This window comes from Agelaius tricolor, unplaced genomic scaffold, assembly GCF_023055355.1.
Source record: "Agelaius tricolor isolate 1412-34295 unplaced genomic scaffold, bAgeTri1.0.p SCAF_3, whole genome shotgun sequence".
Lineage (NCBI taxonomy): Eukaryota > Metazoa > Chordata > Aves > Passeriformes > Icteridae > Agelaius > Agelaius tricolor.
Window position 1 is genome coordinate 5,678,141 of NW_027269263.1, and position 23,485 is coordinate 5,701,625.

General features: G+C 38.8%; 1 protein-coding gene across 2 annotated transcripts in view; it reads left to right on the forward strand.

Annotated features, from left to right (window-relative positions):
* ATXN10 (ataxin 10) overlaps positions 1-23,485 on the forward strand; it is an 82,182-nt gene that overhangs the window by 53,027 nt on the left and 5,670 nt on the right. For both annotated transcript variants that reach the window (XM_071422296.1, XM_071422295.1), the window contains one exon: positions 12,262-12,325. In XM_071422296.1, coding sequence (XP_071278397.1) covers positions 12,262-12,325 — 64 coding nt within the window. The remainder of the gene's footprint in view (positions 1-12,261; positions 12,326-23,485) is intronic.

Sequence of the window (23,485 nt, forward strand, 5' to 3'; positions counted from 1 at the left end):
GGTTAATGTTTTTTTAAAGAGGTTCAGAAGATCTAGGGTACCCTATATTGCAGGAAGGGGGTTATGTGTGGTTCCTGGGGTTTGCCAGTGGTATAGATTGCTGGAAGCAGGAACCCCATATGTGGAAGAGCATCTGCCTTTGTGAACGCTCCTTCTCTGGCTCAGATCTGAGCTGTTAATCCAAATTCTTCCCACTTATACTGGTATCAGATACAAGTGACATATTTTCCAGTGTTACAACAAGAATTTCATCAGTTTTCTGTGTTGTTTTTCATTGTCCTAACCTCAACATGAACTGAATTTCCCCATCTTCTCTGAACTGCCATCCTGCCATACAATCTCTTCAGGATGTTTTGTTTATTGAGTTTTGGGTCTTTTTTTAAAGCTGCACCAGACTTCACAATGGGTTGATGTTATGCTGTGAGTGTTGAATGTGATCCTTTTTGGATATACAACTTTCTTCTCTTTCCACTTAAAAGAGGTTGTGCTTGCTATTTTAATTACCCTGAGAGACACAGGAATCATTCATTTTTTCATCTGTTTCCTGAGAAGTAACTTAAGTTTTGGTTACTGTGAGATATTAAAGTTTCTCAGCTTATGCTTTTATGACAATCCTGAAGTTTATAGGAACCAGCAGAAAAAAAAAATAAAATTCTTTTAAGTGTTGAGATTTGGCCTTCACTACTTATAATGTAGCTCAGTTCACATTTTGAAATAAAATAGTTTCATGGAGGAAATAATGATGCATGACATGTGAAAGACTGCATTTTGTGGTGAATTTCCTGCAGTAACCTGGTTTTAGTGGCACACTGTTGCATTCAGGGTGAGGAGAGCACCAGGGAGATGTTGTGTGTAAGGCAGTAGTGGAAGAGCCCTTCCCAGTGATCAGCAAGCTGGATGTTAAGCCCATGCCACTGAATCCTGATACCAACTTTCCCACCAAAATCAGAGAAGCTCTGAGCTAGACAGAAACTCACAATATGCTACCAAGTTCCAGTTTCATCACAGTGGGGTTCAGTTATTGGCTCCCTCCCCTGCGACAGCTGTTGCCAGGTTCAGTAGAGGTGTGATGCCATGCAGGCTTCAGCCCAGCTTTGCCTTGTCAAAAAGCAGCTGTCAACCTTTAGTTCTCTCTGCCTGTGTGCCTCTGAACCAGTCTGAATTCTCTTACCAGTCCTGAAAATTAGAATTACAGAATTGAATCTCCTGAGGTAGAAGGGAACCACAAGTATCATGCAGTCCAACTCCTGGCCCTGCCCATGACACCCCAACAGTCCCACCCTGCACCTGAAAGTGCTGTCCAAACACTCCTGGAGCTCTGGCAGCCTTGGGGCTGTGACTGCTGTCCTGGGGAGCCTTTTCAGGCCTGTCCACCCTCTGGGGGAAAAATATTTTCCTAATATCCAGCCTAAACCTCCTCTGACATACTTCCAGCTGTTAATTAATTGTTTTCTAAAACTCCTGTTGAAGGATGTGAGGCCATATCAGAGCACCTAATCTTCAGACAGAGACCAAGCATTTGATTTTATTAGTTTTTTTCCCCATTTTTCCTCTTTTCAGAGGAGCCAGAAAGTGTAGTGATAGTCATCTGCAGATTTGAATTTCTGCCATTGGGTGATGCTGTTTGTTCTAAATTGTAGCCCTGCAGGATTCTCCTTCTTGCTCTTCAGCATGGCAATGCTTTAGCCAAGTTTATTCATGCCTGTGCCTGAAGGAATCAAAGGTCTGGTCTCATTTTTAAAGAGGCTGGGGATGAGATTTCACAAGTCCATGTAAGCAGAGGTTCTGCCCATTCAGCTGTTATTTGCAGAACTCCATTTAGTTATCTTTTCTGCTTGAAATGTGGGCTCTTCAAAGAGCCCTGATGTTATAAGATGGTTGCAATAATATAAAAATAAGTAGTGGTCACTTCTGCATGCTTTTATCAACTAATTTAATCTGCCTGCTAACCAGTGATTGGAAGAAACCTTCTTAGCTTTTTATGTAAGCAGTGGTAGAACAGGTGACAAGAGTAGAACTTGCAGTCTTTAAGGAGATTTTAGAAAAATATCTTCAATTCTTGCATTGTTTAAGGGCTTCATAAATATTCAGGATCTTCTGCCTGTGTTTTGAGAGAGAACAGACTTAATATTCCTTTTACAGTCCATTGATATCATCAGCATGCTTATTCACATTAACTGTGCTGTTTGAAAGCCTTCTATTCTTTAACCAAAAAAAGTTGAGTATTTCAATCAAGAAGTGACAAAGAATTGCCTCATTCATGAGTATTTAAATGTTTAGAACTGTGAGTCTCCAAGTTTGCCTCATAATTGCAGTCAATCAGATGTGTTCAGATTGTTATGGCAGAAGTGGTTTGCTGGAAGGATTTCAAAGGGACATTGACCAAAGATTTCATAAAGACACTGGAAAAACAATTGGGTTTAAGTTCCTTGAATGGAGCATGGCCTATATTTAGATATTGTAGCAGTGGGAGAAAGATCAAAGTATGTCAAGTCATCTCTGTGCTGAAAGTCAGAGCACAAGAAGATATTGCATTAATCCTCCACTGTTTGTGAAATGCAGAATGAGGTAGATATGCAAAAGCCAAGATGATGGCTCGATTGTATGTATTAAGATTTAGTTAATTAAAGACTGCTAGCAAGATTCCTTCCATTATGCCCCAAAGCCTTTCCAGTGGGTAACACCACAAGACTGATTGCTTCCATCACACATGCTGACACTAAACCCTGCTCTAACAAAAGAGAAACCTGTGCCACCAGTGTGATTTTCCTTCTTGCTCATAAGGGGGTCACTCAGTGGGACAAGAGGAAGCACTTGCTGAGAGTCACTGCATGTTCAGGTCCCCATAGGCTCAGCCTGAGGGACACTAAGGAAGCAGACAACAGTTTGGCACATAAGCTAGAATAAGTATTGAATATGAGTGTCTCTCCATGTTTTTCTGCATGTTTTAGCATTACAGTCAGCTTTGGCTTAACATTAATCTTACCTATAACAAAATAAGAAGGATTTAGATTTTCGTCTAGCAATTACTGTTCTAAAGCACAATTATGGAGCTCAGTGGATTCATATTGAAGCTGGCAACACATGTTGAATTTTAATAAGGGGAAATTATAACATTTACCTTCAAATCAATTTTTCCTGTCTTTTTAGAAAATGAAGGTTGCTACCCATGGAGCTGTTTAGGGCTTGAAATTTTACATAGGAGAGTTTCCAGCTTCTAAAAATCTCTTCATCCTCGAGTCCAGGAAATGTATGATTGTGCATTTGGCTTTGGAAATATCAAAGGCCTTTATTTGGAAATATTGAAGGCCTTTATTTCAGGCAATTATTCAGCATTGTAGCTAAAAATAATAATAATAAAGAAGGGAGTGTTTTGCCTGCAAACAAAAATGCCAACAGCTCAGTGTAATTAGTCATAAATTGGTAGGTTCCCTTTAACCTGCATCTAACTTTTATTCCCTGCTACTTGAATGTCACTCCCACAGTATTCTCCAGCCAGGTCTGTTGTTGTCTCAGCTCTGCCTGTTCCCCACAGCTCCAGGCACAGGAAGCAGATGCAGTTTGGGAGGACACTGACTACTGCCCATTCTTTGGGAACCTGCAATCCAAATTGAGTATTTGGTGGTTGGGAGTGTCGCATCTTAGTTCCAGCTCTTGAGTTACACAGATTCATGAGTACTTTACCATTCAATGCACTTCCTTTAAAAGTACTTTTAGAATTTGTAGCTGCTGAGAAAATAAAAGCTTATAATTCCCCTACAATAGATCAACCTGGTGTCAGCTGATTGAGGTTCTGATTCAAGGCTTTTTCTCCTCTCACCTTCTGACCCACCATTACTGTCAGCCTGTTCCTGCAGGCATTTCTATAAAAGTGTTGACCTGCTCCTTTGAAAATCAACTTCAAATGAAAATGTTTATTATTAAGCTCCTATAGAGATTTTCTTTCTTTTTAAAAATAGTAAAAAATATTGACTTACAGAATTCAAAGGTTTTTGAAAAAGTTTCTATTTTTATGATTGCATTAATTATGGTACAAATTTCATCTATGGAAATGTACCCTCAAGCTCTGTTCATATGAGATTTTTTTTCTTGTTAATGGACTTGCTAAGAGGACTTGGCTGTGCTTGTGTAGCTTTCCCTTGAATAATTTTTAATAATATGGTGTATATATGCTTAATGTAGACTAATGAAACAGTCTTGAAACAAGAACTCTTTATTTTTCAGTTAAAGTATACAGCCTTGTCTTTATAGGCTGTCATCAAATTAATGATCTGTGGCAAGAAAATAAATAACAATATAAATAAAGCAAAACAGAACATTCAAAATTATATAAAGAATTGGCTTAGTGCTTGAGTGTATATATATAATTAGTGCAATAATATTTTCAGGTAAATTAACCCTATGAAAGAATACTTCTTATGGAGTTTTTAAAACAACTTTAACTTTGAACAACACTTTTGCAAATTTGAAAATTTTGTCACAGATAGTGGAGTTCAGCTAGAAATGGGGAATCTTACTTTTGTAGTACCTGCAGCTGTTATTACCAGACTACAAGACATTTAGAGGCACAAATAGTCAGAAAACCCTCTGGTAGTTGTAATTTAGAGGCAAATTAAGAACCAACTATGCAATCTCCTTGTGTACAGATTCATGTATAATCTCGCTCAGTAGCCTGAAGCATCAGCAAGCTTTCAGCATGAAATTTAGTGCTAGAGCATGCATTCCTGAGTTTTTGTATAGCATGCATATCATATATATGGCTTTTATAGACATATAAATCACAACATCAGGAGTCTTGTTTTCTAAATGTAGAGCTGATCTTAATCTCAACAAGGTGGCTAAATTTATCTTAATAAGAGAGTCTGATCCTGTGCAAAGGTTATGCTTGGTGAATCATTAAAAGGAAATGTGTATTCTTAGAATTTCAGGTAAATGCAGAGAATAATTGCTCAGCTTTCTCTTAAGTCTGGATTGTCAGCAAAGAAACAGTGTCAATGTCACATGAGGGCTGGGCCAGTCCATGGTAGGTACAGCAATTGTTTGAGGGCAAATTGCAGAGTTTGGCACGGTTCACGTGCACATCCCAGCCTTCTCCTCTTCCTTCCCTCAATCTTCCCCCACCAAAATCAAATCACAGAAGTGCCTTTCCTTTCCTTGGGCAGAGCCCATGGCCTGCACTGTGTACTCAGCAGTTCCTGAGTGTTGCCCAGAGGAGTGGAGGTTCTCAGGAGTTGCCCCTGGGACCGCCTGAAAAACGCAGCAAGGCAGTGCCAAATTCTGACATCCCAGCTCTGTCTCTGCTCATGAACTCAGAAGCTTTGCTGGGATGAGCTGTATCAACCCAAGTTTATTGCAGCCTTCAGACTTCACCAGTGTATTGTTCACTTCAGATGAGGTTGATTAATCTTGTCCTTCCTTCCACCCTGCGTTCCACCATCTCCTGTAATGGTTTTTTGTAATTTTTTTGATCACACTGAGAGGGATTAAACCTTGGGTCCCGTTGGCTTGGGTAGTGGAGAGCTGCACCTCAAAATGTTCTATGTGGGTGAACCTTTGGCAGATCATGGCTAGTTCATTTGCTCACCTCTTGGATCACCACATGTGGTTTTCAAGTTGTGCCCTGCTCCTGTAATAACCTCATAACATTCACTGGTTCCTAACCTATCCAGCAGGTTATTTCTTGAAAATAGTTTTCAAAATAAAAACAGCTCCCAGCCCACAGAGAGGTTTGTTAAGTAGTGCATTTATCTGCTTGTCCAGGGTGGGCAGGCATTCAGGATCAGCAGTGGTATTTTAGAGTGCAGTAGACCATTCTCTGAGTCCTGTTAGGAGATGTTGGGCTCAGCCTGGAGAAAATGAGGCTCAGGGGGGGCCTTCTCACTCTCCACAACTCCCTGACAGGAGGGGGCAGCCAGGTGGGGGTCAGGCTTTGCTCTCAGGAAACAAGGGACAGGATGGGAGGAAATGGCCTCAAGGGAAAGTTCAGGTTGGACATCAGGAGGAATTTCTTCATGGAAAGGCTGAGCAGGCAATGGAAGGGGCTGCCCAGGGAGGTGGTGGAGTCCCCATCCCTGGAGGTGTTCAGTGACATGGCACTCAGTGCTCTGGTGTGGGTGACAAGGTGGGGATCAGTCTCAGGTTGGATTTGGTGATCTTGGAAGTCTTTTTCAATGCTAGTGATTCTGTGGATCTGAGCTGTGTTATGGTGCAAGTGGACTGTGTCATTTGATGTCTCCAGTGGTGATGGGGTGCAGTGTAAGGTGCAAGGATTTATTCTGCTTTTATTTATTGCTATGGTTGTAGATAATTGCTGAAAGGGGGCAAATACTAAACTGTTATACTGCTGTAACCTAGAGTATCATTCAGCTTGTTTTCTGAATTCTTTTGTGGTTTGGCTGTTTGGGACTTTCAAAAACTATCATGGAAAAGATACAAAAACTTTATGCTGCCAGAATCACACTTTGTAAAAATTGTCAGTGGAAAAACTCTCTGTGAGTTACTTTTAACTGCAGTTACATCAGCAAAACGGGTTGCAAATGTCAAAAATGATGAGCCATCATAAAAAGATCATAATTCAGATTTCTTTTGCAGTTAAAAATGAAACACCATTACTGACAAAATTCTGGAATCATCAAGGAATTAATCCTGAGTATATAAAAGGTGTGAAAAAGACCCCAAATGAAAGTAAACTGCTTTCTGCTCTGCAGTGTGAGAAACATTAGACTTTTCAATAATATCCATACACAGGGATTTCCCCCACTTCTTTGGGTAAGCTGATCAGAGCCATAGAATCCCAGAATGGTTTGGGTTGGAAGGGACCTTAAAGCTTCTCTCATCCCCCTTCCACTAGGGTTCTCCAAGCCCTGTCCAACCTGAGCCTGTTAAAGACCAACACTTGCATTCAGTCAGTTTACAAACCTTAGATTGATACTTTTCTCTTCAAAAAACAGAGAAGACTTCTTTGTCATGCTCATATACAGTGGTATTTTCCAGATTTTATATTTGCATACAGTGCTGCTAGCCACTCTGTAACTGGCTGGCAATCCAGAACACCTTTGTTAGTATATCTCTGCTTCTCATTAAAGAAAGAGATTATAGAACACACAGCTGATGAGAAACCAAGTAAAAATTGATTTTAAGAGAATAAATCAAATGTGGAAAATTACATTTGGGGAAAGAGTCACCTTTTTTTCTCAGGGTGAACATTCATTCATTAACGAATGTTAACTTGAATAAAGCTTCTCAATGTATTGAAACATTTTTTCTATTGAAAAGTGTTTCTCTCATGCCACAGCTTCCCTTGTTTTAATACTGCCAAATCATTAAATACATCACTGAAAGTCTTCTATTTTCTTTGTTTCGTTTCAGCGTATGAGAGATCATTTAGTCTGTCTGGGATACTCTGATTTCAAGAGAGTATCTTCTTCAGGCAAAGTTCTTAATCATAAGGGGGTTTTATTTGCAAAATATATATAATATATATTATATATATAGTATATATATAATATATATAATATAATATATATTATATATAATATATATATTTTTATTATATATATTATATATAATATATAATTTTACTGTTGTCTCAGTAAAATTGTTGCTGAAGTAGTTTGTGACATTAGTTCAGTTGTGCAGAAATAAATTTGCCTGGAAGAGTGTGTGATTACTAGTGTAGAACAGTAATGAGGAAATCTTCGACAGGAGCAGTCAGTGGTAATCTATTTTTCTGTCAATGTCAGTGATTTTCAAAATCAGGATTTTTTTATGGATTGTCTGGAATTCTGTTCCAGAAGAAAAGTTATTCTGATGTAATATAAAATGTAAAATGGGAGAGAACAAGGCTTTAAGCAAACAAACAAAAAATATCCCCAAAAAATAACAAGCCTGTACACACAACCCACAAAACAAACTCTCTCATTTTAATTGAGATACTCATAAAATGCTTTTTAAAGCTTGACATAGAAGACAAAAATACTGTAGCCACCAAAACAGTGGCAGCTTGCCAGACTGACTTGGAACTTCCTATTACAACAGTGATTATAAAGGCTGATAGGTATCATGTGATTTTTTTTTTTTGTTCAACCTTTATCCCTGCATTTTTTCAGTAATTCAAACTGAGAAGTCTTCAGTTTTCACTTTGCTTTAGAACTAAATACATTTTGAAGTTTTGATGGTCTTGTAGAAGTTGTCTCTAGTCACATAAGAGACTAGAGACAACTCTTAATTTCTATCTAGTTTTTTTGAAAGAAGACAAGAGAATTAAGAATCACTTTTTTAGCAGTGGTTGGAAATCAGCAAACAAAGATTGTCTGATTACTGGGGTTTGTGGACTGAGAATGGGAGAGTGTGTGACTAGAAGTACATAAATGTATACTGTGGTGTTGGTGCAAATTTGTACAAATTCACCTGATTTGCAGGGCAGTGCTGAATAATGGATTATGTTTAGCACCATTTTTCTCTTCCACTGCTGCTGCCAGGAGAGGCAAAGGCTACCCTAGCAAGTATTGTGTGTTTCAAGCAAAATGAGTCTGTGTTGGACCTGCTTTATCCACATCAAGTCACAGATCTAAACCATACCAGAGCAAACAGCCTGCTTCCCATGGCAGCATCCATTTGTTGTGGCTTCTGGTTTAGGAGTTGTACAGGAAAGCTGCATTGTTTAAAAAGCAAATGTTCCAGCTGTGTTGCTGCTGTCTCTGGTGGGAACCTATTCTGAATTCTCCAGTGGTTGTCTTATCACCCCAATGGCTGGAAACTCCTGTGTTTTGCTCTTGGAAAGACTAGTTGAAAAAATGATTCAGCAGCTGAGTTAGCCTGTTACCCTCTCCTTTCAGCTGGACACTCTGCATCTGCTTATTTTGGCTCAGGCCTAATGGTGTGCTTGGAACCTTCCTCTTCCCTTCCTCTTCCAGAAGGCCAAAACCCTCTTTTCCTAAACTACTTCTCTGAGGAAAGGTTTAGGACATCACAAATGTACCCCACATTTAGATTCTAAGATTTTTTTAATTTTTTTTTTTCACCTCCAAGAAGGAGGCAAGGCTCTCCACTTTTGAGAGAGTTGAAATAAACCTCATGGCTCTCTGGGAAATAATGTTGAAAGTGAGCTAATATCTTTGAAATTAATGTAGCAGGAGCAACAGATTTTGTTGCCCTGGTTTCTGAGTTTCAGACATTAAAATGTTAAATACATGCTTCCCTAGGTGGTGTAGAGGTGGAAGAGTGTTCTGAACACTTGGAAGAGTGTTCAACCAAGAGTTGCCTTGGTTGAAGTGGACCTTGGAAAAACAAACAAAAAGCCCAAAACCAAGACTCAGAAATTAAATAAATGAAGTAATGTTTTTCAGTATCATCATAGATGCAGAGAAGCCTGTTTGGAAACCTAACAGCTGCTGTGTTCCTACTCTTACTGAGCTCTTCTGGTACCCACATTGAATGCTGGATTCTGCCCAGGTGTCTAAGCACTCATTAACTATTTGTTGAGGAGGTCTTGGAGAAAAATTGACTCATGTGAGTCAATTTAGGTGTCAGGGTCTGAAGGACAGATTTCTCACTACATAAGTCATCATGTGGTCTCATGTGGTACATTCAGAAGGAGTAAAGTAAAGCTTAAAAATGTCTTTAATGGTGGCCAAAGACTGACAACAAATCCCCAGTGTATATTTCATTGGAATCCTTTTCTTTGGCATAATTTAGTATTCTAGTGTGACTTTCATACCATATTTAAAATAAGATTAGGGTTTTGTGCAATATTAACTCCTTCCCCAAGCCCTGCAGAAGATCCCTGCAAAAGCTCTCCTTGCTTGCTCTACACTGAGCATTTCACAGACAGTTCTCTGCAAAGCAAGAACTCTGAGAGCAGTAATTAGTTGGAAGAGTTCCCAGAGCACTTTCTGTTTGGGCAGTGTAGTTCCAATGGATCTGTGAAAGAGGTTGAGGTACAAGATGATTTCTCAATGTTTGCAAAATGTGCTGGTTTGGGAGGAAGGGAAATGAGAGCAACAGGATTTGAGAGACTCTCAGCAATGCAAGTGAGACACTGGGCTGGACAATGATTCTTCCCCCTGACTGCCCGTGGCACTCCTGTTGCACAGGTGGCTCTGCTATGTGCAGAGCAGTTGGTGAACTGGCTCACATTACAGAGCACAAATTGTTGGTTGCTATAAAATGTGTTTTCAGTGGACCACTGGAGGTTCAGGAGCAGCTGGCTTGGACTGGAACTTTTCTAGTAGTGGTTGCTCAGGATTTGAGCTCTTCATCTCGTGAGTCACTTGGTGTATGTAGGTTTGTCTTGGGTAGGTGCATTGTAAGATTTTTCTCCTTGCTCCATTTCCCTGTGTAGTAAGTCATAGGTGACATTCCAAAGCTGGCATTGTGGTGACAAAAGCTGTGCCTATCTCCTGCAAATTGTATGCACATTTGAATTGTATGATGTTCAAGAAACTCCAGGCTGGGAGGTGCAATGCAGTGGTAGTTAGCAACTTGTTTATCTATGAAGGTATCACTGAGGCTGTGGTTTGCTGCTGCTGTTCCCACATAACTTTGAAGGAATCTTGACATATTCTTGCAGTAACTTTTTGAAATGTGGATGGATCCTAATTAGAATTGAACTTTCCCCAAATGCTTACTCTGTTAAGTAGACATCTCATTTGAATCAAACTGGAGCATATTATTGCATGGTTGGTTTCTGTTGACAGCACTTTATCCCAATTATTTTCTACTGGTGGGAAATAGGAGGGAGCATTGCAGGCACATCAGAGTTTGGCTACAGCCTGCACATCAAAGAACCAGCATTTCCCAGGCATTTGCAAGTGCTGTGTTGCTTAAAGGTCACTGCTTGTTCAAGCTTTGAAGTGTGATACTGTGCACGGTGCGTGGCCTTTGGAGAAAACACAAACATTTAGTGGAAAGAATGGATATTTTTAAACTTGTATTATTCACTGTATTTCATGTAGGTAAAGTTAGGCATGTTAGCACAGATGTGCAAGGTGGGTTTTAAGACCTAGAAGAGCTCTTTGCTTCTTATGCCTGTAAGCATTGCCTGTCTGTCTCTCTGTCACTACTGCTTTCTCATGTAGCTTGAGACTCTGCAATAACATTATCTGAAAAGGAACTTAAAAGAGGCATGTGCTCATCTTTGTCTCTGAATTCAGTTTTATTGATCCATAGGCTGTTTGGGATTTCCCATCTAAACCCGCTCAACTTGCCCCTCTTATCACTAAACTTGTGCTGCAGAAAGCTGATGATCCTGCAGTGTAAATTTTGAGATTTATTTTTTTCCCTTGGTACTTAAAAATGCATCTTGTTTGGGGCAAAAAAGATGGAAGAGAGAACACATCATCAAGTCACAGCCTAAATTGGCATTACGTTAAATTCCTTTAACTGGCAGTTCTTGGTTTAAAATTAAATTTTAGGAAATTAAACAACTTAAGATTTGGACAAGTATAGCTTGGCTATCACAGAATGGTTGAGGTTGGAAGGGACATGTGAAGCTATAAATATGCATGTGTGATGTTACAGTGTACCTTAGGAGTCTACATAAATTTGTTATGGAACATATTTCCATAAGATAATTAATGCTCCATGTTTATTATTAAGATCAGCTTGTCCCAAGTACTTGGTAAAGTGTATGTTTAGGAGTCTGTTAGGATTATATGTTATCTCATACACACACACAATGTAGCAGTGCAATTCATGAACTCCCGTGTGTGTATGCACAAGGAACTAAAAGGCACCAGATCTCATCTTTGCTCATTTGCCAGTAACATAAGGAGCACTTTCTCAAAGGAAAAACATCCAGGGCTCTTTGTTGATATAAAGAATTTGTGCTGGGTATGTACAAGTAACACATTGCTACTGAAGGTACAGCAGATGTGGTCTCATCCAAACTTGTGTGTGTGTGTAGGTGTATTTTTCAACTTCTTTTTTTTCCTATTTTTTGCTCCTATTTTTTGGTTTGGTAGTTCTTCCTTCTGGAAGCAAGCAGGAGATTTAAGTGAGGTGCTCACTTAAATCTGGCTTATCTGGCTCAGTGTCAGAAACAGAAAATACCTCAGTCAAACACTTGCTAAATGAAGGGACAATATGAAATTAGAGCCCACTTGTTACTGTTTTGTGATATGCTGAAAACACCAGGTTTACTCTGCAATTCATGTTAACATGTTTTAATATTTTTGATGAAATAAACATATATATTTCTTGCATGAAACATTGTTAGTATTGCTGAGACATCTGTTAAATTAAACTTTTGGGTTTTTTTAGGTGTATGACTTGGATGGCATTTCCTTGATTCTGGACAATTGCAGCATTGATGACAACAATCCTTGTATCCTTTATCAAATAATTCTGTTTCTTGAATATGACTCATGAGAAAAGGTGTGGGGGTTTCATGGATTTATGCCAGCATTGCTTTCACAGGGTATCTAAATGGAACTGGCCTCATGAGCTTCTAGGTTGTATTTAAATGGTTCAGAAGTGAACAAGGGCACAAGTAGGCTTCCATGAACTGGATTCTGAGTAAGTTAACTGTGAACTGTGGTTATATTCTATTTGCTAAAATAATAAATATTACTGGTTTGCAAGTGCCTATTCAAAGAGCTGTGTCAGAAATCTGAATTCAGACTCTAGTCATTGTATCAGATTTTAGAGCTTTTGCTTCCACTGAAATCTGTTCAGGAAACTGAAATAAGTACCTCATCAATTCTCTACACTTGTTAAATCAAATTGGAGGGCTTATTCTAAGCACAGAGACAAGGCTAGCAAGCCTGTTATGAAAATCTCTATAGTTGAGAAAATAAATTATGCAAATTACTGAAATGTTGGGAAGATTTTAATATAAATGGCATTGTGCTTCATATTAGAGATTTTTTTTCCTGGAATTTAAGAGCAGAAACTTTCAAAAATAGATTGCTATTAGAGGGAAATAATCTTATATTGAAGCTAAGTAGTACTTAAGCAGAGTTATCTATCTCTTCAAGTAATACAAGTGTGTTCAGTGACTGAGCTGTGATTTTCTGTCATCTAATCATCAGCTCTTTGTAAGTTTCTGATAATTGCATCTGGAAATCAAATGTCTTTCCTGTATGGAGTCATGTCAGCTTTTTTATACTGAACACATGAAATAGGTTTTCAAATGATTATATAAGAAAAAGCACATTATTTTTAGCAAGTATAACAACGAAACAAAAGGAGTAGTGAAAATGTTTCATAGTCTCTCAGTTGTGTCCTGCAGAACATCATGTACATATAAATATATCCTAAAATGATGAAATAATATAGATGATAGCACAATGTTAACAAACTATGTGGAGGAACAATGGGTGGTAAGTATCCTCTAAGTTACCCAGTTTGATGCTTTATATCCACAAGTTTTACATCTTCAGCATTCCTGCAGTTTGCACCTGGCAGTGCACTGAGTGGCAGAATTTTATTTCCATGGTCCAGATCTGGTAATGGGCACTGCTGGATGTGGTGGGATGGGCAGGGAAATGTACCTTTCCCTAAGTGGAAAAGCAGCCCTGAGAAAACCTAGTAAGGAGTTGTTGTCCCAGGTGACTCTTCTTTGCTAGAAAGCACAGCTGTGCAACCACTTCTAGGATTAATCCTTCATTTTAGCTGTAGCAGAAGAGGATAAAGTTGGAGACTCTCAGAGGGTAGACTTGTAATTTATGGCCTCGAATGAAAGGATAATAAAATACTATGAGAGTCTTTACTGTGTTTTGAGCAAAGTGGAACTTCTTGCACCTTTTGATACAGGCTGACATTTTATGGCTATACCATAAACTTACTAGAGGATAAAACTTTGTTTACTTGGTTTTTAAAAACATAATAACACCTCTTAATGTGAGCTTTCACCAGTGATCCATATTGGGGGATATGGAAAAGTGAGTAGCACCTGGGCACAGGGAGGACTTGCCTGCTGTGACAAAGTTTGCTGCATCAGCTTCTGGATTGCAACTCCTGGTGATGCCTTAAGTTCTAACTTTCATTTTATTTTAGATTTTGTACTGCCTTAGTGTGTGACTCTGAACTTCATAGAAAGTGTTAGCAAGTTCTCTTCTTAGGGTAGTCAGACAAAACAATCCTTTTGCAGCCTGAGAACCAAGGACAACAATTACAGCTTTAGGATCAAGAAGTGTAAACAATGGCAAATTGAGGAAAGCAACCTGGGAGGATGGGACTTCACTGACTGTGGCTCTGTTTATTGTTTTGACCTCTTGCTATTCCAGGTGCTCTTGTGCTACATGAAGTTAATGCTCCCCTGCTTCTCTCCTGCCTCTAACATTCCTCATCTGCTGCCTTCCCAGCAGGTCACACACAGGGAAGCAGAGGGCAAGTTTGCAGTTCAGATCTGTCTCTACTTTCATCTGCTTTGCAGTATGTTCTGCTGTTTCTGGACACCTGATGCCTGAATCCATGGCATAATGGATGAGATTTAGAGATTTAGACAGTTTCTTTGCACTCTCTGTGTGCTCCAGTCCTGCCTGGCACAAATCCCAGAATCACTGAATGGGTAAGGCTGGAAGGAACCACAGTGGCTCATCTGCAGTTTTCCAAAGCAGAAAGAGCTCAGCATAGCTCTTCAAACATGGCTCCTTCAGGAAGTCATGTCCAGAAAGTTCATTTTACATTCTTATTCCTAATGCCTGTTTTTGTGGTTTCAGGCTGTGTTACTTGAATTTCACCTTGGATAAAGCTGTCTGGAAAAAGTTTCACCCTGAATCCTTTGGTATAATAACTGCTTAGATTTCTTAGTAAGTCTTGGTAGATGCACATTTTTGTTGAATCTGTTTTGGAGTCACCCAGGCTCTACAGTTGTTAAGATGTTGTTATGTTTTCTCCATTTTACTAGAAAGGTTCTGCCTTCAAATTACACGTACACAATTTCTCACCAAAAAATGTAATTTTTGTTTTAAAAGCAATAGGATATTTTGCTGGATGGGAAAAAAATAATTTCCCTAAAGTGTGCAGTTTATCAAGGGAAGCTGGACTGCCATGGTAGATGTTAAAGGAGCTCTTTATTACATTTGAGAGGAAAAATTCTTTGATAAATCTTTCTATTTGTAGCATATGGAAGTATATTGAAAGAGGAAATGGGTCTTCTCTTATCCTAAATTAAATTCCTTTGTAAACCTGTCATTACCTTAAAATTGCTTTCTTTGAGATCCTGAACAGTTCTTTAATGTGCATAGAAATACCAGGGAGTTTGTAGCTTACAAAGTTCAACTGACATGTTTGCATTGCTGTAATTAATTGTTTAAATTCATCTTTCAGTCTGAGTTTGGGAGAACTGTTATATTGTCTGATTATATCTCAGACTTGTAACTTCTACATTTATACTAGCAAACAGGTTTTTTCCTTCAGGATATTTCATCAGTAAAAACAAAACACCACTCTCATAGTTACAGAAAAGAAGATTATTATGGACAGTTAAAAACAAATTTACTGTACCTCTGTAATTATTTGAATTGGTATTTTAATTTTCCAGCTACTACAACTTTGCATGTAAATGCAGCAGAGAGATGCTGAAGGGTGCCAGATTTTCTGTGGCTCTTAGGTTTTCAGCACAGGACAAAGGGTGAACAGAGTGAGACTGGGGAGAACCAGTTCATTGAGAGTTAAACTTCAAAGAAGGTTTAATACCACTTTTTCTATACCTGGAAAATCTTCCATGGGTTGGCTGTGTCCTAGTCATAACTCTCCTTCTGTTTCAAAGAAAAACAAGGTGTTTAAAAATGCAAGCAGAGTTATTTGCCTTTAGATTAAGGAGAGATTCCTGTATGAGCTAATCTTTATTTTTGAAAATTCAGTTTCTTGTTCTGCTTCTGAAAAGTGGGAAGATTGTGCTTTACCTTTGTAAGCTGTGCTTAAAAACAAATAAATTCAACCTGCTAAAGGGTAGCAGAGTGGGTTGGAGATGCCTATCTGGGTATTACCAGTAAAAAATTTACTCCAAATCCTGCTTTTCAGGTTACTTGTGTTGAAAAGGTGTTCTAAATTCAAATCTCTTCTATTTTGCTCTCTGAATCATCGTCTTCCTCATCTCTGACTGGCTCTATCATCAGACAAGAGCCCTTCCTTTTGTTCTTGCTTTTACCTCATCCTAAGCTCTTCCTGCTCCTTCCAGCTTCATTTCTGCCCTTTCACAGGTTCCATTTCGTTAAGGTAAACATGAGCAGGGAGGTCAGCCTGTTCTGATCAAAATACTTTTGACCCTAATCACTCAAAAAAAGGTGCTTATGAGAGGCTTTAAATACACTGACCTGTTTGTTATTGAAGACTTTTCAGTTTACCTTAACTAAGCTGCTCGGTTTTTCACTGCTTCCTAACATTTGTGCTCATAAGTAACACACACAGTTGTGCCTCTTTTTGTTTTTCAGTGGCTGTCCATAGAAATATTTATTACTATTTGGGGGGAAAGAAATATTATCCAGAGTACTGCAATATAATAGCTGTTAGTTAGTGGTAAAACTTGAAAGTCAGAAGTGAACTGCAGTTTTGAAGATGGAATATTCTTGTTTTTTCAGGCTGCTTGCCAATATTACCCTTTTGAGATTCTTATAGCTGTCTCAATAAATTGATTTTGTGAATGTCTGGATTTAATCAGTGACCTTATATAAGTATCTATTTTATATAAACTGTTAATTAGCACAATTTTCTATTAGCCAAGAAATCAGTTGTACATGAAGAAAATATATCCTGCTGTGAGGATATATATTTATCTATATATATGTGTATATATATATACATATGTATGTTATATATGTGAGCAAACACCTAGGCAGCTGTGTTTTAGGAGTAAAAATTTTCATCATTTCTGAAAGGAAAAGCTTGAGATATGGGAAGGAAAAGGTTGATATGAATTTCCATACACAGATCCCTTAGTATGAATAATGGATGAAAATGTAGAAAGAGTAAGTTAATTTCCAGATACTCCTTCCAAAACTGCTTCTATTATATTCAGTCATCTGAGAGGTAGATTGAAAATACTTTTGACTTCATGGCAGCAGCAAGTATAATTGTGGTTCATGAAACTGGCTAAAGCTGGAGGAAATCAAGTTGCTATGGTCTACAACAATGGCAGTTTGTTTTTGCAAGATGCCAGCAAGGACTTTTGGGGAGCTGACAGACATTTTTATCTAAGTTACAGAGTGCAACCTTTAGCAGGCCACATGCTGTAAAACAGCCTCACCACTGAATGGGAGCCAGCAGAAAGCAAAAATAGGAGAGTGAGTTGACTTTTTAGAGTGAGCCATCACAGAGCTGAGCCTTTTCATGCACGTGTGATATCCCATGTGTGTTGCTGAGAAAATAGAACACAGTGTCACTTCAGCAATGGTTGCCTTTTTTTGGAAAGCTCATTTCAAGCACTGGCTGTGCATTAAGAAGTTTGATGTGACCTATTTGATTCTGTATTTTTATAAGCATACACAAAATTATGTTATTATATGATCACTGTAAAGGACCCACTGATGAGAATTGTAATGGTCTCCTCATGCCCAGTCAAGTTCTGCCAACTTGGACAGAACTTCATCCCAACCCAGGAAATGGAATTACCATTTTCCTCCTCACAGTGACACTTGCTTTGCTGCACAATTTGAAGGCTTCCTAGTAAAAGGGAGAGTGCATTCTTTGGCAGACATAATAATTTTGCATTATTGTTGGTTGCTCTGTGTTCTCCAGGGATGACAGAGAGTGCTGCAAACATCTTACTTTTTATCAACCAGTACTGAATGTGTCACTGTGAGTTAACAAGCAGTGGTTGAGGTCAGCAGGGGAAGAATGGGACTTGTCAGCACAGGTTAAGAACATAAATTTGTTGGCCTGAACCCTTCATTCATAGAGCTAAAGGCAAAATAAAATAACAGCTGAGTGGAAGCCAGCTCTACCTCTTCTCACTGACACAGGTTGCCCAGAGAAGCTGTGGCTGCCCCATCCCTGGAATTGTTCAAGGCCAGGTTGTACAAGGCTTGGAGCAACATGGGATAGTGGAAGGTGTCTCTGCCCATGGAATTAGATGAGTTTGGAAGTGTAGAGGTGGAGCTGGTTTGGAACTCAGTGAGCTTTAAGCCCAAACCAGTCTGTGATTCCACCATAGATGGAACTAGGAAACCAAGAAGTCTCTGTATTGCCATGCTCCAGTTCAGACCAATTCAGTTCCTGTGTGCTGAGAATTGTTTTTAAAGAGAGTGGAGAGACTGGAGGATTCCTGCCTGGTGACATATGCACAAACCTGAGCTCTGTCTGAATGTCATTTTAAGGTACAGAGAAGAACTGGTCAGACCAGAAGCTGGAACAGGTACAAGCGTGGTTATTCATTGAGCAAGAGCAGTCTGAGAGGGGCTTATTTCTTTCACCTTCTTCAGTAGATGAAATCCTGCCCTGTTCTGCAAGTTGCTGTGAATTCTTTGTAGCTGTATTTGTTAGTGGCTGAGGGAGACCAGGGGCCTGTAGGGGTTTAGAAGGGAATCCCTCAGTGTTGTTTCAGGGTGGGGCTTTAGCAGGCTGGTTTCTGAAGTGATTCCCAAGAGGCTTCAGCCCAGCAGCTATTTCCAAACACCATATGTGGTTGTACTTGGGAAGGTCACCTGCCTACCAGTACCTACTGCTGTCACTCTCTATCAAGGGTGTTTTTTACACTCTTGAAAGAAGCATTACCAGATTATCCAGTCTTTTCTTACATCAGTGTTCATTGACCAAAGAGATCTCAATTCCAAGTAGATTTTCAGTATATTGCCTAAAGTGTCCTGAGTGGGATTATTATAAAGCTCCAAAGGGGGAGGAGCTGATAGGAAAGGGCACATTTAAACCTTGTTTTAAATCCCACTAAACATTGGCTGCACATCCCAAGAGTTGGGATAACATAGCTTCCATGTCTTAACTCATTGTTTATCTTTTCTGGGTGCTGCAAACTCTGCAGGGCAAAGCTCAGTTAAAGGTGGAGAACCAAGGGAAAAACCTACCACGTTTAGCATATTTGGTAGATCTAAATTCTGACACAAAGAGTGTAATTCTCAAGTATTTATTGCTAGAAAATACTTATTTTAAAATGAGAACAAAAATGCAAAGTTTTCTTATGAGATGTTCTACATTACTAATTGTGTCTTCCACACTGTTCCCCAGGAAAACTCTTCTCCTGTCAAATGCAACATTCTCCTCATACAAAAAATACTTGAGACCACAGAAAGAATGCAGTGTGCAGTACAGAAATAGATACTCTGAGAAATTAAAGGACTTAACCTTTTTTGTCTTCCAAAAGTGACCACAGATCACACTTTGTGTTTTATCATTTAACAAAGTTGCAATTTCTAAAGATATATTTCAATATGCTGATTGTGTAATTCCTAAAATTCATTTTTTAGAGCACCTGCAAGATGATTAAAATACTGAAAATACTTTAAATAGTTTAAAAATATGGAACTTCAGAGTTTGGGTGGGGTGGTGTTAGTAATTTCCTTGAGAGTTTATAAAATACTAACACAAATTTGCAGAGATGTGAATCTGAGTCTATTCTTCAGTATCTCCTTTCTACCCAGCTGTCACCATCGAGGAACATGTGATGTACAGGGTCTCTCTTAAAGCTGGAGGAAATCTAACAGAGCTGTACAGAATGTGAGAAGTCTCTTTCAAATGTTACATTCTAATATTTCTAATCCTTTGTGAGGAGTAATCTCTGTAGGCACCAACTCATGCATGTAAAAGTGAGGAATTAAAGTTAATAAGTCTATTTCTAAACCAAATGTTGTCATATTTGTCCTCTTCTCTAATCCTCTTGGTGGATTTAAATCCATGACAGGCTTGAATTCTTGAAAAAAAACAGGTCTTTAGTTATCAGGAGCACCTAAAAAAAAATCACTGCTTTTATAGCTCAAACAGCTTCCTTGATTTTTCTGTACACTTACTTTTGAAAAATTCCCCTCTGGGCTGAGATGGAGCACTAGAAATTTGAGAGCCAAAGATTTTTGGTTTTTTTAAGTAAAGCTAGGAGTGGTTCAGAAATATTGTTGAGAATGGAATGCCTTCTACAACCACCTTATCATATTTCAGTCTGTCTTCTTGGCATTTTTTCTTGTGCATACCTCCAAAGAATATTTGGATGTCATCTGGCCAATGCTTTGAATAATATTTTTATTCTGGCATTTTTCTGTTGCCCCCTTTTTGATCACTGTAATTAGAACAGTTTTATCTTCAGCTGGTGAATGTGTTCTCCTGTGTAACCTCTTCTTGAGCTTTAAATTGTTTCCTCTCACTTCCTCAGATCTTTGGTTAAAATTTGTTCTTTAGATTTGCTAATGGTTTTTAAAACCTTTCCTTCCTCTCAGATATATTTGCAGTTCTTTCCACTTGTGGATTTGTTCCTTTCTTCTGGAGTGTGGAGATTTCCTCAAGGAGATGCAGCCATTCCCTGAAATTGTAGACAGAATTGTGGCTAATGGCTATTTTGCTAAACAAATAGCTGGTTATAATTTAGCTGCATCTTTCAAAACACCCCTTTATTTAATGGTTGTTATTTTTGGATGCACACTGGGCATCATTTGGTGTCTGTGACCATGGAACTGGAGTTTCATTTACCTTCAGTGTTATGATTATTTGTCATAAAGTGACATTTGGAATGGCCATAAGCAGCAGGAGGGAAGGTATGCCACATAAGTTACACAGAGACCCTGAATTAATAAAATACATGTGTACTGTGCTGAAAGATAAGGTGGCATAAAATCCTTGTTGGATCTGTATAAATGGATGAATCTCTGGCATTTCTAAACAGAGAAAGAGCTTCAGTCCAAATTGTGTCAGCTCAACTCTTCATCTGAGAGTGGTGAATTATAATTAGCTTAACCACATCTCAGGCAGGAATTAGATTGGCTTTTTAAGTGTAGTGCCAAATTTCTGAAAGTTTTATTTGACTCCTGTAATTGCCATTTTAAAGCATTTTAGAAAAGATGCTTCACATCTCAGTGTTTGTGGTAGGTTTTAATAGCAATTTGATGCATGAATTTTAACTTAATGAAATGTTGCATTTTTTTTTCTGTACTTGGGAAGAGAAGATAAGGTAAAGCATTTTTAAGTAAGGTAACAGCAGTTGAAGCTTTTTTAACATACCAGCCTGCTAACTCTGGTACCTCTTGCAGATAGCTAATTGATTTAATTATGAACTCATAAAAAGGAATTATTATAAAAGAAGGGATTGAAAGAATTGACTATTCTAACTGTGAAGTACTAGCTTGAGATCGATCAAGAGTGTGATTCTTTCTGTTTTAAAACCAGATGATTTGTAGTTGCTCATAAATTATGGGTTTCTATTAAAAATGTAAGTCATAATTTAAAAAAAAAATTGGCAGCCTAAGCAGCAAAAAATGAATGTGTCATATTCTTGGTTTTAAGCTAGTATTACAAGTCTGAGTATAGGGAAAAGGAAAACAAGCTGGAGGTTATGGCTTAATTTTTTTGAAAGTTCTGTAAGTTTTGGCATAAGAGACATTATAATAAAAATAACCTGACAGAGCTAAACGTGTCCTATGGCTTTTGTAGCTCTGAAGTGGACCCAAATTTTTTGTTCAAGTTCATAGTATGCTAAGATGTCCTGGCATTGGGTTTTAAGTCCCAGAGAACATGAAAGGCTACACATAGAATATAGATTAAATGTTTAGTTGGCAGGCATTAAAAGCTAATACCAATCTGGGTGCATAATACTGCTCAGAACTGTTAACCCAGAAATACCAATGATCTAGGGAGAAAAATTCCTATATGACTCTAGTTACTAAGAAATGTCGCAGTAAATTTCACATTTCTGAAGTAGTAAACCTCATTTAATGAACATAAGGTGCCGTTTAGCTGGACGTCACTGACATGAGGATGTAGTTAAAAACAGGGAAGCCTTGGAACTTAAATGAGCCTCATGATCTGCCCTGGCTTTCAGTACTGGACAGTGCTGAAAAGGTGTGAAAGTGTGACAGGCTGGAGAGCTTGGACTCTGCTTCTGGGAGCACAGTAAATATTACATATATATTCATAATTATCTATTAGATATACAGCAACTGGATATTGTGAGCTGTTGTTCTTCTGAACTACTCACAGCCAAAGGGCCAGGAAACTGTGCTGCACCTGTAATCAGCCACATAGCAAATTTTGGCAGATTTTCTTACTTAGTTTTGGTGCCTGTCCTTCAAAAAGGATGCTGAAAAACATAAATTGAGGGAAGAGACACAAAAATTATGCAAAACTTGGACTAGCTCTCTTGGTTTCTTTCTTTAGTTCATGCAAAAAATACCAAATGCTGGTTATGATCTGGGATTTTTTTATTTTAATCTATGCTGAAAAGCTGTGTTTGGAAACAATTCTAAACAAATCTAAGCCAGAAATAAATCACAGGCTGTAATGAGCGAGATATTTACCCAGTAGGAAAGTTTATTTAGGGACACAGTGAAATCTTCCAGTTCAACACTGAAAGTTTTTCAGAGAAAAGGCATAAAAGCATCTTGTGCATGAAACAGAATTGACAGGTTTGATTTCAAGAGGAGGTGACCTTTGGTCATCTGTGTTCATGCAGAAGTGTTGGGCAAAAGAGATTTAGTAGTCCATTGTGGTCTTCAAAATGAATTTGTTGGCCATAGATACTTAAGTGGATGAATTGTCACTGAAAGTCATACATGAGGTTTAATGTATCTGTGTTATGTTTAATGTGTCTGCTTATACAGAAGGTGTAAGTCCCATTTTAAAGAAGCCTGTGTCTCACAAGGCACACTTTAAGAAATGGATTCATCATTGCAGATCTTGGGTAGACTGCTCAGAGTGTGAGATAAATGCAAGTAGCCAGAAGGATGGTGTTTGTCTGCAAGAGGAACTGCAGTTTCCACTGCTGGTGGGGAAGGATAATGAGGGCTACAGAACTGGAAAAAGTACCTCATGTACAATTATATTGTGCTGTGGATGTTTCCTGTTGTCTGTAGGCTGTGAATTCCAGAGAATGTTGCCTTAGAATTTAAGTTGTTTCAGTGCCTTTAAACCAAATGGTTTTGCCCATTTGTCTGTTCTGCGATGGTGAAGTTTAAAACCTCTGACAAAGCCATGTTCTGCCGGGCAGAATCCAAGCTGCAAACCCCAGTTCAGGTTTTTGGGGATAGGCTTTCTGTCTTTACTGGAATATTTTGTGGAAGCAGCTTCCTTTGGGGAGGGCTGCTGGTGAGGAGTGGAAGGGCTGCAGGCTCCTCATGCCACACGTGCTGTCCAGTGAGGCTTTGCTGCCACGCTGTGGTGGAGATGGAGCCTTGTTTGGTGCTGGATGGTCCAACCCTCTGGCTGATCCCTTGGGCCAGGTGAGAGTTGCTTGTAGCAGAAACATCTGCTTTCACTTCCCCAGTGTTACAAACCTTATCCCTGAAATGTGTGATCAGGAATAAATACCTCTGACAGCATCCAGCAGTGCCTCTGTAATTTGGAGGCTTCTGGACTGGATGGGTTGAGCTACATCAGCTCTGCAAGAGCAGAG